At 36.8% G+C, this 16,751-nt stretch overlaps 1 protein-coding gene across 2 annotated transcripts in view; it reads left to right on the top strand.

The window, feature by feature from the left end:
* The window catches only part of SMAD4 (SMAD family member 4), a 61,897-nt gene extending 47,300 nt beyond the window's left edge, over positions 1-14,597 (top strand). Inside the window, exons 11-12 of one of the 2 annotated variants that reach the window (XM_033177702.1) lie at positions 6,267-6,405; positions 7,885-14,597. In XM_033177702.1, the coding sequence (XP_033033593.1) occupies positions 6,267-6,405; positions 7,885-8,096 (351 nt within the window). In that variant the 3' untranslated portion in view covers positions 8,097-14,597. Of the gene's footprint in view, positions 1-6,266; positions 6,406-6,933; positions 7,864-7,884 lie in introns of those variants that run through there. The other variant, XM_033177703.1, reaches the window with a different exon arrangement.
* Positions 14,598-16,751: the final 2,154 nt, after the last annotated feature.

Here is a 16,751-nt window from a genome sequence, read left to right as displayed (position 1 = left end):
TTCCATGGTGTATATGTGCCACATTTTCTTAATCCAGTCTGTCACTGATGGACATTTGGGATGATTCCAAGTCTTTGCTATTGTGAATAGTGCTGCAATAAACATGAGTGTGCATGTGTCTTTATAGCAGCATGACTTATAATCCTTTGGGTATATCCTCAGTAATGGGATGGCTAGGTCAAATGGTATTTCTAGTTCTAGATCCTTGAGGAATCGCCACACTGTTTTCCACAATGGTTGAACTAGTTTACAGTCCCACCAACAGTGTGAAAGTGTTCCTATTTCTCCACATCCTCTCCAGCACCTGTTGTTTCCTGATTTTTTAATGATTGCCATTCTAACTGGTGTGAGATGGTGTCTCATTGTGGTTTTGATTTGCATTTCTCTGATGGCTAGTGATGATGAGCATTTTTTCATGTGTCTGTTGGCTGTATGAATGTCTTCTTTTGAGAAGTGTCTATTCATATCCTTTGCCCACTTTTTGATGGGGTTGTTTGTTTTTTTTCTTGTAAATTTGATTGAGTTCTTTGTAGGTTCTGGATATTAGCTCCATAAGTTTTAAAATGTGCGCTGTTCTGAGTAGATGATGAAATCTCACTCCATTCTACTTGGGATGTAAAACCTTTTGTCCAGCAAATCCATGCTGCCTACACTACCCACCCGTTAGTCACTGAATAGCGAGCTCAGTTATCAGATTGACTGTCATGGTCTCACAGTGCTTGTCATCCAGTAGCCTTTATTTAGTTTATAATGGTCCCAGAGTGCAAGGGTAATGATGCTGGGATATTGTTAAAATTGTTCTGTGTTGTTATTACCTATTGTTAATCTCTTAGTATGTCTAATTTGTAAGTTAAACTTTATTATGAGGTTTATGAGGTATGTATGTATAGGAAAAAACATAGTATATGCACAGTACTATCTAAAGTTTCATGCATCCACTGGAGGTCTTGGAACATATCCCCCGTGGATAAGGGAGGACTACTATATACCTTAAAATGTAACCATTGAGTTTTTTGGGTAGCAGTAACTAAGGGATTTGTAGGTTGTCAGATTTTCACGGGAGATGATATTATTGGGGTAAATTGTATGTAGATAACATGCATCCCTGGAAGGAGTGCCCACACTTTGAGTACACATACCTGGGCACGTGCACACACACACACACACACACACACACACACACACACACACTTTTCCCTTTTTAATTAAAATGAGGAAAACAGACTTGGAGAGCCATAATTTCATTTTATAAGCCAAGAAGCTAGTACTCAATTGTGGTTTTTTTCCCCTTCCAAGTTGACTTTTTTTCCTGATTCTCTCATGACATAGTAGTCATTTTATACTTATGAAAATCTGATGTAATGAAATGACGTTTTACAAGCTTTAAATGAAGCACATGTTTGAATTCTCTTTAAGTGGCTTTGTTCTTTTGCTTTCAAAAGTAAATCTGTTTTGTGTTGTTTAGCACTGGGCGTTCCAGGTTTTTAATAGCTTCATTGAGATTTTGAGAGATAATTCACATGACATACAAGTCACCCTTTTAAGTTGTACAATTCAATGATTTTTAGTATATTCACAACTTTGTGCAGTTATTACTACTCTTAATTTTGGAGCGTTTTCATGACTGTGGAAAGAAACTCCATACCCTTTTAACTAACCCCCAAATCTCCATGCCCATTAGCTCTATTCAACCACTATTCTACTCTCAGTCTCTATAGATTTGTCTACTCAGGGCATTTTATATAGAAGAGAATTATGTAATGTGTTTTATGACTTGCTTCTTTTCACTAAGCATAATGTTTCAAGCTTCATCCATGTAGCACATATCAATACTTCACTCCTTTTTATGACTGGATAGTACTCCACACACATTTTGTTCATCAGTTTATCCGTTGATGGACATGATTTCCACTTTTTGGCTATATTCTGAAGGATACTACTGTGAACATTTGTGTATAAGTGTTTGTGTGTTTTCATTTCTCCTGGGTACATACCTAAGAGTGGAATTGCTGGATTGTAAGGTAACTCTATGTATAACTTTTTGAGAAACTGCTAAACTGTTTTACAAAATGGCTGCACCACTTTACATTCTCACTAGCAGGGTGCGAGCGTTCTAATTTCTCTACATTCTCATCAATACTTGTTAACTGTCTTTTTTATTTTAGCCGTTGTAGTAGGTATGAAGTATAATCTTACTATGGTAGTTTTGATTTGCAAACTTTCTCTGATAATACTGAGTTGGGTTTGTTTTTTTGAACACATTTATTTTAAAGGAAGGGACAGTGGATGCTTCTAAACCACTGGTGGGCTAGGTCAGAGGGTATTATGAACCTCATTTAAATTTATTCCCAGTTACCACATATTGTGATTCCGTAAGTCAAGTAGAACTTAGAATGTCCTTAGTGCAATCTTATTTATGTTCAGGTGCATTTTTCATTCTGGATTACTGTTTCCTAATGTTAATTTAAGATTATATAGTATTGCAGTTAAGCATTGCAGTTAAGCCTTGTCAAAGGAAAATGGCAAAATTTGACTCTTGGTTGTAAAAGACAATGACCTAAAGATGTTGACAGTGATCTTTATGAGGCATGCGTCTTTGTTAAGTAATGGGTTTGTAATAAATTCACAAAACATGGTTAAGTAAATTAAAGCAGAAATTAGCTCAGGAATGGTGGTCAGAAATATTTTTTGGATCTGAGCCAAAAAGAATATTTTAAGCCTTTGGTTACTTTGAATTGCCTTTGTCAACAATTTAGTCAAATTATGAAAGGAAGACGGTAGCATTTCAATAATAGCTGTAATTTTTATCATCTAGTGGAACAAATGGAATCTGTTATGGTATCAGTTATCAATGGAGTAGTTACAGTGTGAAGTCAGGAGGCAACGCAGGTTTTAGTTAGTAGTGAGCCTAACTGAATAATTTTAGGTCTTCTGGTTTGAGTGCTATAATTAGGTAAATAATCTGTGGAAGGGAGGTTTGCTGAGGTGCCTAGTGAATCATTTTTACTACATCTGCAGATGCAGGTCATAAAGTTTAATCCGTGTGGGTAACCTGTAATATGTGCTGCTGACGTTCGCATAGATTCAGGCTGAAACAATCCTAATCGCGATTATGTGCAACACATTGGAGAGAGCCTATGTGTGACATATTACTTGGTTATTTTTTTAAATGACTCATGGTGGGGGTGGGGGAGTGTTAATGTTAAAGGCATACTTGAATCTTGGATATTATAATTAAGTTTTATTCCCCACTCCCAAATAACATTATATATAGATACCATACTTGGTTAGTGATGATTTTAAAGAAGTGGTTGTAGAGACCTAAATGTAAAACAGAAAACTATAAAACCTCTAGAAGATAATATGAGAGAAAAGTGACAACTGTTTTTTTTTTTTTTTTTTTGAGGCAGAATCTCGCTCTCTTGCCCAGGTTGGAGTGCAGTGGCGCCATCTCGGCTCACTGCAACCTCTGCCTCTCGGGTTCAAGGGATTCTCCTGTCTCAGCCTCCCAAGTATTTGGGATTACAAGCTTGCGCCACCACGCCTGGCTAATTTTTGCATTTTTAGTAGAGACAGGATTTCACCATGTTGGCCAGGCTGGTCAGGAACTCCTGACCTCAAGTGATCTGCCTGCCATGGCCTCCCAAATTGCTGGGATTACAGGTGTGAGCCACTGTGCCCAGCCAAGAGAAAAAGCAAGAACTTGTAAGATACAACATCAAAGGCGTGATCCACGAAGGAAAGAATTGATAGGCCTGACTTCATTGAAATGAAACACTTCTGCTCTGTGAAAGACAGGGTCAGAGAACAAGAAGACAAGGCACAGACTGGGTGAAAATATTTGCAAAAGACGCATCTAATCAAGGTCTGTTATCCAAAAATTACAAAGAACTCTTAAAACTCAACAATAAAATAAGCAGTGCAGTTAAAAAATGGGCAGAATAGACTGGGCATAGTGATTAACTCCTGTAATCCCAGCACTTTGGGAGGTCAAGGCAGGAGGATTGCTTGAGCCCAGGAGTTCAAGACCAGCTTGGGCAACATAGCAAGACCCCATTTTAACAAAAAAAGGACAAAAGACGTGAACAAACACCTCACCAAAGAAGATACACATATGGCAAACAAGCATATGAAAAGATATTCAGCATCATAAATGTGTACAAACCCATAGAATGTATAACACCAAGAGTGAACCCTTATGTAAACTTGATTTTGGGTGATAATGATGTGTCAGCATAAATTCGTTGATTGTAACAATTGTGCCACTGTAGTGGGAATGTTGATAGTGGGGGAAGGTTGTATGTGGGGACAGGGACTCTGTACTTTTTGCTCAATTGTGCTGTGAACCTAAAACTGCTCTAAAAAGTAAAGTTCATTAATTTACTTCTTTAAAAAAGTGGTTGTAGAGCTATTTACCTTTTCAAATGTTTGAGTCCCTGTTTTGTTCTGTACTGGGTAATGCCGAGAAAGTAGTGATTTCACTTCTGGGTATTGTGGGCTCTCTGATTTCTGGAACCTGACTTTGTCATGCTTTCTTTCTTTTAAATTTTAATTTTTTGTGTGGAGATGGGGTCTTGACTGGTCTTGAACTCCTGGGCTCAAGTGATCCTCCCACCTGGACCTCCCAAAGTGCTGGGATTACAGGCATCTGCCACAATGCCCCGTCATTGCTTTCTTTACTAAAGTATTTTAGGACCTAATAGTCCAGGAAATACATACATGTATATTTGACACATTCGTATCTCTTCAAAGAATGGGGTAGTCTGACTGTTATCCTTCACTGGTGCTAATTGGGAAAGGTTTTTTGAGGAGGTGGACACTGAGTAGAGAAATAGGAGTAAGTAGGAATGCAATTTGTTATTTGGAGAGAGCATATTATTGTATGTTTTGTGGTTCATGTAAATACCACGGTTGAAGATAGAATTTTTTCAAGCATCTGAAAATTATGGTTTAAGTTCTAAAACTATTGTTTATCAACTAATAAATTATGCATTCTCAGATTTCTCTTATTTTCAAGATTAATTATGCTTGCTTATATTGGGCCCCTTATGTACATAATAGGACTTTAAAAAATATTCATGTCCTTTTAGAATAGGGAGTATAGCCACATGGTTCAGAAATTAAAGTGATTTAAAAACAGTGGACATTGAGCAACCTTGCTTCTACCCTGTCCTTGTCCTCCTTTCCCACAAATTCTTTTTGTGTAATCTTCCAGTGCTTTTTAAAAATGCAAATAAGCAAATATTTTAGGAAGATTTTTTCCCCAGAAAAAAAGATGTGATTTATTATCTGTAATTTGTTCCATATTAAAATAACATTCCAGTACTTTTCATGAATATAAGGGTAGATATGGCAACCCCTTCCTTACTTTGCCACTTCTTCACTTGGTTGATAAAAGTAAAATTATTTATTAACTCCTTAACTCATCCTGAAAGATAAATGATTACAGGGGAGGCTAAAAACAAAATAAGTAACTGTATACTATGCCAAGTTTGCAACAACCTCATGAGAGTATGTACACTTAGCATTCCAATTTTATAGATAAAAGAAACTCAACCCATATAATTAGTAGATATCAGTGATGGGATTTAAAACTGGACTTTTTTTTCTTTAAAAATTATGAACGTTTTCAAACAAATATAAAGAGAAACTAATGAAATTCCATATACCCATCCTGCGGATTAAGTAGTTATGATTTTATATTTGTTTGATCTAGTCTTTTTTTTTTTTTCGTTTCTTAAGTATTTTAAAGCAAGTCCTGGATATTATTTTGCTTCTATTTGCTAAAGCACGCATCTCTGAAAAATGTTGATGTCTCTTATATAGTGACAGTGCCATTTTGTTAAACTCCTCCAAATAAAAATAAGACAAAAAGTTGGCCAGGCGACCAAAGCTATCAACTCCAGCCTAAGGAAAATTCAGCAATTTGGTTATAAAACGGGGAGGGGGACTTCTTAGTTGTTCATTTTACACAGATTTTCACAAGGACAGTAACAGCTGACCCACATTGAACATCTTAGATAAAAGATACAGAGGCGTGTGGCAGCCAAAGCCATCATGATGTTGACATGATCTTCTTGGTCAGCTCCAAGCCACCTTTCCTAACTAGTTTTAGACCAATCACAATGTACATAAAAGTTTACATGTTTTAATTAATTATTTTCATGTGAGAGGTAAAATGAAACTGAGTTTTAAGTAAGTCAGGCATTGGTATTTGATGTATGGAATTTTTCTTTATGGACTCATGAAATGTTTTTTCTTAAAAGGTCTTTGATTTGCGTCAGTGTCATCGACAGATGCAGCAGCAGGCGGCCACTGCACAAGCTGCAGCAGCTGCCCAGGCAGCAGCCGTGGCAGGAAACATCCCTGGCCCGGGATCAGTAGGTGGAATAGCTCCAGCTATCAGTAAGTATGCTTTTGATTTTTTTTTTAAAGGTGTAATAGTTGAAATTTTTATCTTGATTTACTCAGTTGATTAGTTTCTTTGAGCAATAATAGAAATTAAAGTTCTTTTTACTGGGACGATAACATTTTTGAATTGGTGAAATCTGTTCTTCTATAATAGTTGCTTTTTGCCTATGACCCTGTTTGCATTCTTTTTGTATCAAAAATGGAGTATGGGATAAAGGAGAAAGGGGATGATTCTATTATACTGTTCCATCTCCTCCTTTTTTGTTGATGCTTATTATAATTCCTGCCTCACCAGCCAGGGTGGGTTGTAATCACCGAAGTGCTTGGCTTTATTCTAGTAAGGAAAGCATATTTCAGTTTCAGAATTGGACACCTTGCCAATTTTTTTTTTAAAGTGTGCTAAACGTGGAGAGAAAACTAAGTGAGGGTGGTATTTTGATAACTTGTAGACTTTTTTTTAATTTTAGGGTAAAATTGAACTGTGTGCCAGGTTTCACACTGATGGGGAATTTTTTACTGCAGAGTTAAACTCCTGACTATAGACTTTTATGATGGAAACACGTGGCACCCATCTTCCACGTCTGAAGGCATAACTAGTGATTCATTCAACCCCTGTTCTTAACCTCTTCAGTGTGGTAAGCAAATCACACTGGCTAAGAAAACTGCAGTGGCCCTGCAGGTTTCTCTACAGTACATGCAAATTCCTCCCATTAGTTTCGTTGTAATATTGATGAATGCAGATGGACTATATGACTGTATGTTCTGACTGGAAAATTAGATGCAGTCTCCATTGTGACTTATGTTCAGGAGTTTACAATTTACAGGTAGATGAGGCATATTCATTGAGATAATTTGATTTTTTAAAATTTGGGGATCTAAACCATTAATTTGCTAGTTTCAGTGTTATAAACGTGCTTTTACTGAAGAATCCAGAACTATTATTAAATTTCATATTCTCATCAGTTGCCACCACTGAGTAATAGTGTATTACTCTGTTACACTTTGAAATTGAGAGAGAGACTTCATCTCGGTCATCTAAGAGGTCCTAGTGGAACTAAGAATATTAACTGCTTCATTATTAGTTATATCTTATACTGAACTAGGCTGTTCAGACAGTAAGGTTTTTAGAAGCAACCTGTGGACACGCACTGTCTCTTAAAAACAAGTTGTTTCTTATCCCTTCACCTCCACTTCTAAAGAGAAAAATAGGTGAGGTGTTGGTGGATTGTGGTAATTTACTTTATAATTGGTTGTAGCTAGAAGACACATGTGGAATGTAAAGTTCCTTAACCAAAAGTGTTCAACTTGTTGATAACGTTTAGATCTACTGTTACTTCTTGGCACTTTAGCACAGAAAGTTATATGCTGAGGAGAATGAAATACAGAAAGCTGGTCACTTGATTAATTTAGAGTGTAGGGAGGATGGAAGAGATCACCCTGTCCCTCTAATGTCTTCCAAATCTTTTCTGTTAGGTCTGTCAGCTGCTGCTGGAATCGGTGTTGATGACCTTCGTCGCTTATGCATACTCAGGATGAGTTTTGTGAAAGGCTGGGGACCAGATTACCCAAGACAGAGCATCAAAGAAACACCTTGCTGGATTGAAATTCACTTACACCGGGCCCTCCAGCTCCTAGACGAAGTACTTCACACCATGCCGATTGCAGACCCACAACCTTTAGACTGAGGTCTTTTACCGTTGGGGCCCTTAACCTTATCAGGATGGTGGACTACAAAATACAATCCTGTTTATAATCTGAAGATATATTTCACTTTTGTTCTGCTTTATCTTTTCATAAAGGGTTGAAAATGTGTTTGCTGCCTTGCTCCTAGCAGACAGAAACTGGATTAAAACAATTTTTTTTTTTTCCTATTTAGAACTTTTCAGGCATGGCTCAGAGCTTGAAGATTAGGAGAAACACATTCTTATTAATTCTTCACCTGTTATGTATGAAGGAATCATTCCAGTGCTAGAAAATTTAGCCCTTTAAAACGTCTTAGAGTCTTTTATCTGCAGAACATCGATATGTATATCATTCTACAGAATAAATCCAGTATTGCTGATTTTAAAGGCAGAGAAGTTCTCAAAGTTAATTCACCTATGTTATTTTGTGTACAAGTTGTTATTGTTGAACATACTTCAAAAATAATGTGCCATGTGGGTGAGTTAATTTTACCAAGAGTAACTTTACTCTGTGTTTAAAAAGTAAGTTAATAATGTATTGTAATCTTTCATCCAAAATATTTTTTGCAAGTTATATTAGTGAAGATGATTTCAATTCAGATTGTCTTGCAACCTCAGTTTTATTTTTGCTAAGGCAAAAAACTCAAATCTGTGTGTATATTGAGAATCCCTTAAAATTACCAGACAAAAAAAGTCATTTAAAATTACATTTGTTATTCCTAATGGATGACTGTTTATCAAGAAGTATACTTTTCCCCTGTGAAACAGTAGTTGTGTTCTTCTGTATTTCTAGGCACAAGGTTGGTTGCTAAGAAGCCTATAAGAGGAATTTCTTTTCCTTCATTCATAGGGAAAGATTTTGTATTTTTTAAAACACTAAAAGCAGCGTCACTCTACCTAATATCTCACTGTTCTGCAAAGGTGGCAGTGCTTAAACTAAATAATGAATATTTTGGAAACTGCTAAATTCTATGTTAAATACTGTGCAGAATAATGGAAACATTACAGTTCATAATAGGTAGTTTGGATATTTTTGTACTTGATTTGATGTGACTTTTTTTGGTATAATGTTTAAATCATGTATGTTATGATATTGTTTAAAATTCAGTTTTTGTATCTTGGGGCAAGACTGCAAACTTTTTTATATCTTTTGGTTATTCTAAGCCCTTTGCCATCAATGATCATATCAATTGGCAGTGACTTTGTATAGAGAATTTAAGTAGAAAAGTTGCAGATGTATTGACTGTACCACAGACACAATATGTATGCTTTTTACCTAGCTGGTAGCATAAATAAAACTGAATCTCAACATACAAAGTTGAATTCTAGGTTTGATTTTTAAGCTTTTTTTTCTTTTGCACTTTTGAGTCCAATCTCAGTGGTGAGGTACCTTCTACTAAATGACAGGCAACAGCCAGTTTTATTGGGCAGCTTTGTTTTTTTCCCTCATGCTCTACCAGGACTTCCCCATGGACATTGTGTATCATGTGTAGAGTTGGTTATTTTTTGAATTTTTGTTTTACTATAGCAGAAATAGGCCTGATTGTCTAAAAGATGATAAATAGATTGTCTACAGGATAAATAGTGTGAAATAAAATCAAGGATTATCTGTCAGATGCTTCTACTTTTGCCTGGAGGGCTTTTAGCTATAGAAACACTTGTGTGATGGTAGTCCTCCTTATATCATCTGGAATGAACACAGCTTCTACTGCCTTGCTCAGAAGGTCTTTTAAATAGACCATCCTGGAAACCACTGAGTTTGCTTATTTCTGTGATTTAAACATAGATCTTGATCCAAGTTACATGACCTTTGTTTTTAAATAACTTATCTACCAACTCATTTGTACTCTTGAGTACTTACAGATTCTTTCAGTAAAAGCCTAATTGTCTTCTGTAAAAGTTTGGTGATTTAAATTTTATTGGCAGTTTTATAAAAAGACATCTTCTCTAGAAATTGCTAACTTTAGGTCCATTTTACTGTGAATGAGGAATAGGAGTGAGTTTTAGAATAACAGATTTTTAAAAATCCAGATGATTTGATTAAAACTTTAATCATACATTGATATAATTCATTGCATCTTTTTTTTTTTTTTGAGATGGAGTCTTGCTGTGTTGCCCGGGTGGGAGTGCAGTGGTATGATTTCAGCTCACTGCAACTTCCACTTCCCAGGTTCAACTGATTCTCCTGCCTCAGCCTCCCTGGTAGCTGGGATTACAGGTGCCCACCACTATGCCTGGCTAATTTTTGTAGTTTTAGTAGAGACGGGGTTTTGCCATGTTGGCCAGGCTGGTCTCAAACTCCTGACCTCAAGTGATCTGCCCACCTCGGCCTCCCAAAGTGCTGGGATTACATGCGTGAGCCACCGCCGTACCTGTGGTGGTGGTGGCCTCATTGCTTCCTTTTCTACTTTAAGGAAAGTTTTCATGTTTAATCATCTGGGGAAAGTATGTGGAAAATATTTGTTAAGAAGTATCTCTTTGGAGCCAAGCCACCTGTCTTGGTTTCTTTCTACTAAGAGCCATAAAGTATGGAAATACTTCTAGTTGTTAAGTGCTTATATTTGTACTAGATTTACTCACATGCTTTTGAGAACACATCTAGTATGTTATGATCAGCTATTCCGGAGAGCTTGGTTGTTAATCTATATTTCTGTTTCTTAGTGGTAGTCATCTTTGATGAATAAGACTAAAGATTCTCACAGGTTTAAAATTTTATGTCTACTTTAAGGGTAAAATTATGAGGATATGGTTCTGGGTGGGTTTTCTCTAGCTAATTCATATCTCAAAGACTCAAAATGTTGAATTTCAGTGCAAGCTGAATGAGAGATGAGCCATGTTCACCCACCGTAAGACCTCGTTCCACGTTTGTCCAGTGCCTTTCAGTTCATTATCAAAGGAAATCCTTCATGGTGTTGCCTTTGTTTTCCGGGGAGTAGATCCTTTTGTGGGATATGGTCTATCTCATTTTTAATAGTTTACTGCCCCTGGTATACAAAGATAATGACAATAAATCACTGCCATATAACCTTGCTTTTTCCAGAAACATGGCTCATTTGTATTGCTGTAACCACTAACTAGGTTGCCTATCCCATTCCTCCTGTGAACAGTGCAGATTTACAGGTTGCATGGTCTGGCTTAAGGAGAGCCATACTTGAGACATCCAAGTAAATGAAACTCATATTAGTTGTGCTGCATTTCAGACTTAAAATCCATTTTTGTGGGGCAGGGTGTGGTGTGTAAAGGGGGGTGTTTGTAATACAAGTTTTGAAGGCAAAATAAAATGTCCTGTCTCCCAGATGATATATATCTTATTATTTTTAGTTTATTGCTAATTGTAGGAAGGTGAGTTGCAGGTATCTTTGACTGTGGTCATCTGGGGAAGGAAAATTTTACATTTTACTATAATGCTCCTTAAGTGTCTATGGAGGTTAAAGAATAAAATGTTAAAGAAATGTTTTTGTGCCTGGTTTGATGGTAACTGGTTAATAGTTACTATTTTATGCAGAGTCATATTAGTTCACACCCTTTCTGAGAGCCTTTTGGGAGAAGCAGTTTTATTCTCTGAGTGGAACAGAATTCTTTTTGTTGACAATTTCTAGTTTGCTCCCTTCATTTTTGCCAATTTTATTGGCATTTTATTTAATGATAGCAGATTGGGAAAATGGTAAATTTAGGCTACTGAGGTAAATGAGTATATGAAAGCAATTACCTCTAAAGCCAGTTAACAATTATTTTGTAGGTGGTGTACACTCAGCTTAAACAAATGCTTTTTTTTTTTTCCCCTTAAAGGCAGAATCCATCTTGTTGCAGATAGCTATCTAAATAATCTTATATCCTCTTTTGCAAAGACTATAGAGAATAGGCTATGAGAATCTTGTGCAAGCCTTTCCATTTTTTTTCCGTGATAACTAAGTAATTTCTTTGAATATACCAAGAAGTATGTAAAAAGTCCATGGCCTCATTCATCTGCAAAGTGGCATCCTAGGCCCAGCCTTATCCCTAGCAGTTGTCCCAGTGCTGCTAGGTTGCTTATCTTGTTTATCTGGAATCACTGTGGAATGAAATTTTCCACATAATCCAGAATTGCCTTATTTAAGCAGTAAAATGTTTTAATTTTAGCCTTTTTTTGGTGGAGTTATTTAATATGCATATCAGAGGATATACTACATGTAACATTTCTTTTTGTGCTTGGCTATCTTCGTGGACTTCAGGGGCTTCTAAAACAGGCAGGACTGTGTTGCCTTTACTAAATGGTCTCAGACAGCTATGCTTTTAATTTTTAGTTTTTTTTTTTTTAACCCGCTTCTCCCCTCCTGGTCTCTTCCCTCTCTGATAGCTACCATTCATATGTGGGTGTTAGTGTGTCTCCTTTTAGCATTTTCTTCTTCTCTTTCTGATTCTTCATTTCTGACTGCTTAGGCAAGGAAACCAGATAACCAAACTTAGTAGAACTTTCTTTAAAACACAAGTACAAACTCTGGGACAGGACCCAAGACATTTGTGAAGTGCTGAAAAGGACCTCATTGCACTGGCATTTGATACCATTTTGATGTAGCTTAGAGTGCTTCCTGATTCTTGCCGAGTTTCAGGTAGTTGAGATAGAGAGAAGTGAGTCATATTCATATTTTCCCCCTTAGAATCATATTTTGAAAGGTTTCATTGCTTCCACTTGAATGCTGCTCTTACAAAAACTGGGGTTACAAGGGTTACTAAATTAGCATCAGTAGCCAGAGGCAATACCATTGCCTGGAGGACACCAGCAAACAACATACAACAAAACAAAACAAACCTTGGGAAACTAAGGCCATTTGTTTTGTTTTGTTTTGGTGTCCCCTTTTAAGCCCTGCCTTCTGGCCTTACTCCTATATTTTGATATTTTTGACCTATAGGTGCCTTTTTGAGAATTGAGGGTCTGACATCCTGCCCCAAGGAGTAGCTAAAGTAATTATTAGTGTTTTCAGGGATTTTTAACATCAGACTTGAATGAATGAATGAAACTTTTCCTTTTTTTTTAAATGTAATAAGGACTAAGGAAAACCTTTGGTGAAGACAATCATTTCTCTTTGTTGATGTGGATACTTTTTACACTGTTTATTTAAATGCTTTCTCAATAGGTCCAGAGTTCTTGTTCAACCTGAAAATAATGGCTCTGGGTTGGGCCAGACAGTTACACTCTCTAGTTTGCCCTCTGCCACGAATTTGATGTGTGACCTTTGGGCAAGTCATTTATCTTCTCTGGGCCTTAGCTGCCTCATCTGTAAAATGAGGGAGTTGGAGTAGATTGATTATTCCAGCTCTGAAATTCTAAGTGACCTTGGCTACCTTGTAGCAGTTTTGGATTTCTTCCTTATCTTTGTTCTGCTGTTTGAGGGGGCTTTTTACTTATTTCCATGTTATTCAAAGGAGACTGGGCTTGATATTTTATTACTGTTCTTCTGTGGACAAAAAGTTACATAGTATGCCCTTAAGACTTAATTTTAACCAAAGGCCTAGCACCACCTTAGCAGCTGCAATAAACACTTTACAAACACACACACACACCCCTGAGAGGGAAAAGCTTTCATTTTTCTGTCATCTCTGGTCAGAGTTTATTAAGGCTTTCTTTGAGTCATGACATTCTAGCTTTCGAGTTGGTGTGTGTGACACCACCCTCCTAAGAGATGGGTGCTGTTAATTTTTTTTTTTTCAGTGAAAATGGATTTAAAACCTCTTGTTAATGCCTAGTGATATTATGCTCAAAACAAGGAAATTTCCCTGAACCACGTCAATTAAACTGGTTTATATGACTCAAGAAAACAATACCAGTAGATGATTATTAACTTTATTCTTGGCTCTTTTTAGGTCCATTTTGATTAAGTGACTGTTGGCTGGATCATTCAGAGCTCTCTTCTAGTCTACCTTGGATGAGTACAATTAATGAACTTGGTTATTTTCAAGGACCTGGGAGCCTTCCTTGGGGCTAGGTTGAGGGTGGGGGGTTGGGGAGTCCTGGTAGAGGCCAGCTTTGTGGTAGCTGGGGAGGAAGCGATGAAACCAGCTGCTGTTGCGAAGGCTGCTTGTCATTAATAGAAGGACTCATGGGCTTGGATTGATTAAGACTATACATGGAGTTGGCAGACTTTCTTCAAGTATTGAGTTCTGTTCAATGCATTGGACATGTGATTTAAGGGAAAAGTGTGAATGCTTATAGATGATGAAAACCTGGTGGGCTGCAGAGCCCAGTTTAGAAGAAGTGAGTTGGGGGTTGGGGACAGATTTGGTGGTGGTATTTCCCAACTGTTTCCTCCCCTAAATTCAGAGGAATGCAGCTATGCCAGAAGCCAGAGAAGAGCCACTCTTAGCTTCTGCTTTTGGGACAACTGGTCAGTTGAAAGTCCCAGGAGTTCATTTGTGGCTTTCTGTATACTTTTGCCTGGTTAAAGTCTGTGGCTAAAAAATAGTTGAACCTTTCTTGAGAACTCTGTAACAAAGTATGTTTTTGATTAAAAGAGAAAGCCAACTAAATCATTATGTGCTCATTCTTTTTCTTAAGCTTGTGGATATCTTGGATCTGGAAAGAGTTTCTAATCACTTAGAGAATTTTCAAACTTTAGGTCAGCATTTTCCTTTATTGCCTTGTGGCCATTGAAAGGGGAAATGTGACATTTAAAATATGACCCTGGAATAACAATCCCCATTCTTTTCTCATTTTTAAAAGGAGAAGGTGGAGTGATGGTGATCAGAGAGATGGGTGCTAGGGGATTATGAGAACCAGGATGCTTAAAGGAGAGGTACAAATTGGAAATTGGAGACCCTTTCATTGCCCAGCTAAGGGATGAGGAAAGCTGTTTCTCTTCCATCTACCTTCTCTGTGAAATGGGGGTCAATGGGAGGGGAGTGGTGGTCAGGTAAGTTGCTTCTATGGCAATGGCTTTTATATAACATGACCACATCAACATTTGATTTCTAAGCTTGCTGACGTGAGTTTCAGAGAGTTTATCGGGCTGAGAGATTTCTTCTCACCTATTTGCTAACTTGAAATTTAGAGTATTTTAGGCCAGAACTTGAAGAGGATAGTAGGTTAGCATTCAGTTGAGAAAAAGGAAAAACATTCCTTTGTGGAGCACTTCAGGAGAAAGGGCAGTTGTGTGTTTCTCTGCCTTCTGCTCTTGACCCTTAATTCTTTGTGCTTAATTCCATCTCCTCCCGCATCACAACTCTCCCACAAATGGCAGTCTCAAAGCTGAGGACATCTCCATCCCTTCTTCAAACTTTTCCCACCCCTGTTGTCTCACTGATAAATTGTAATGCCCTTTCTCCTCAGCCCTTTATATTCTAAAAGAATAATTCCATTAGTTCTGACCTACTTTCGGAGTGGCATCCACATCTATATTTTGATAGTTTTTTGGGCCACCACTGGATCTCAGACAGATGGACAGGAGGGGTTTAGGGAGAGCAGAGAATTCATTGCCAGCATACCTACCTTAATTGAATGGTAGTAAAGGAAGTTCCCTAGGTGGAAAGGAAATAATGATAGAAGGAAAGTTGGAACATCAGGAAGGAAAAAAAAAAAACCACCCAAAAAACATGGTAAGCAAAAATATGGGTAAGTAGGATTTCCTTCTCATCTTGAGTTTTCTAAATTACATTTGATAGTTGAAACAAAAATTATAACACTGCCTGAGGTGGTTCAAAATGTATACAGAGGAAATATTTAAAACAATTATAAACAGGTAAGGGTAAAAGAACCTATAGGAATATAGGTTTTTTACATTTCACTCAAACTGGTAAAATGACAATAGTAGACTGTGATGTTATGAATATATAATGAAATTCCTAGTACAACTACTGAAAAAAGTATACAAAGATGTATACACAAAATCATTACAGATAAATCAAAATGAAATTCTCAAAAATGTTGAGAATTCTCAAAAAGTAACTTAGGGTAAGGCAGGAAAAAGAACACAGAAACAACAGAACAAAGGTAAATGGAAAATGGGAGACTTAGATGCTAACATATCAATAATTACATTAATAGAAATGGTGTATACTAATTAAAAGATGCTGGCAGAATGGATCAAGAAACATGACCCAACTGTATACTGTCTACAAGAAACTCACTTAACAATAAAGGCAAGCTGAAAGAAGTATGGAAAGATACATATCAGGTAAACATTAAAAGAAAACAGTAATGGGCTATACTAATATCAAAATAGATTTCAGAGCAAAGAAAATACCAAAGAGGAACATATAATGATGAAAGCGTCAGTCCATGAGGAAGACATAGGAATCCTAAATGTGTATGCACCAAACAACAGAGCAGCAAAATATGTGGAGAAAAAAAAGAACTGATAAATCCGTAACTATATTTGAGGACTATAATACTTCTCTTTCAGCAATCAATAGAATTAAACATAAAATCAAGAATATAGAAGAACTCACTACTATCGGCCAATAAGATCTAACTTACATTTATAGGATAAGCCATCCAATAACAGCAACATTCATGTATCTTTCAAATGCTAACAACATAAACCAAGATAGGTCATATCATGGGCCATAAAACAAAAAAAGCGTAAAAGAAGTCAAAGTTTTCTCTGACCACAATATAATCAAACTAGGAATCATCAACAGAAAGATAACAGGAAAATCTCCAAACACAAAACAATGTAAGTAATC

This window comes from Trachypithecus francoisi, unplaced genomic scaffold (genome assembly GCF_009764315.1).
Source record: "Trachypithecus francoisi isolate TF-2019V2 unplaced genomic scaffold, Tfra_2.0 Lachesis_group19, whole genome shotgun sequence".
NCBI lineage: Eukaryota > Metazoa > Chordata > Mammalia > Primates > Cercopithecidae > Trachypithecus > Trachypithecus francoisi.
The sequence above is the reverse complement of the archived record's forward strand: the minus strand, read 5'-3'. Positions and strand labels throughout refer to the sequence as shown.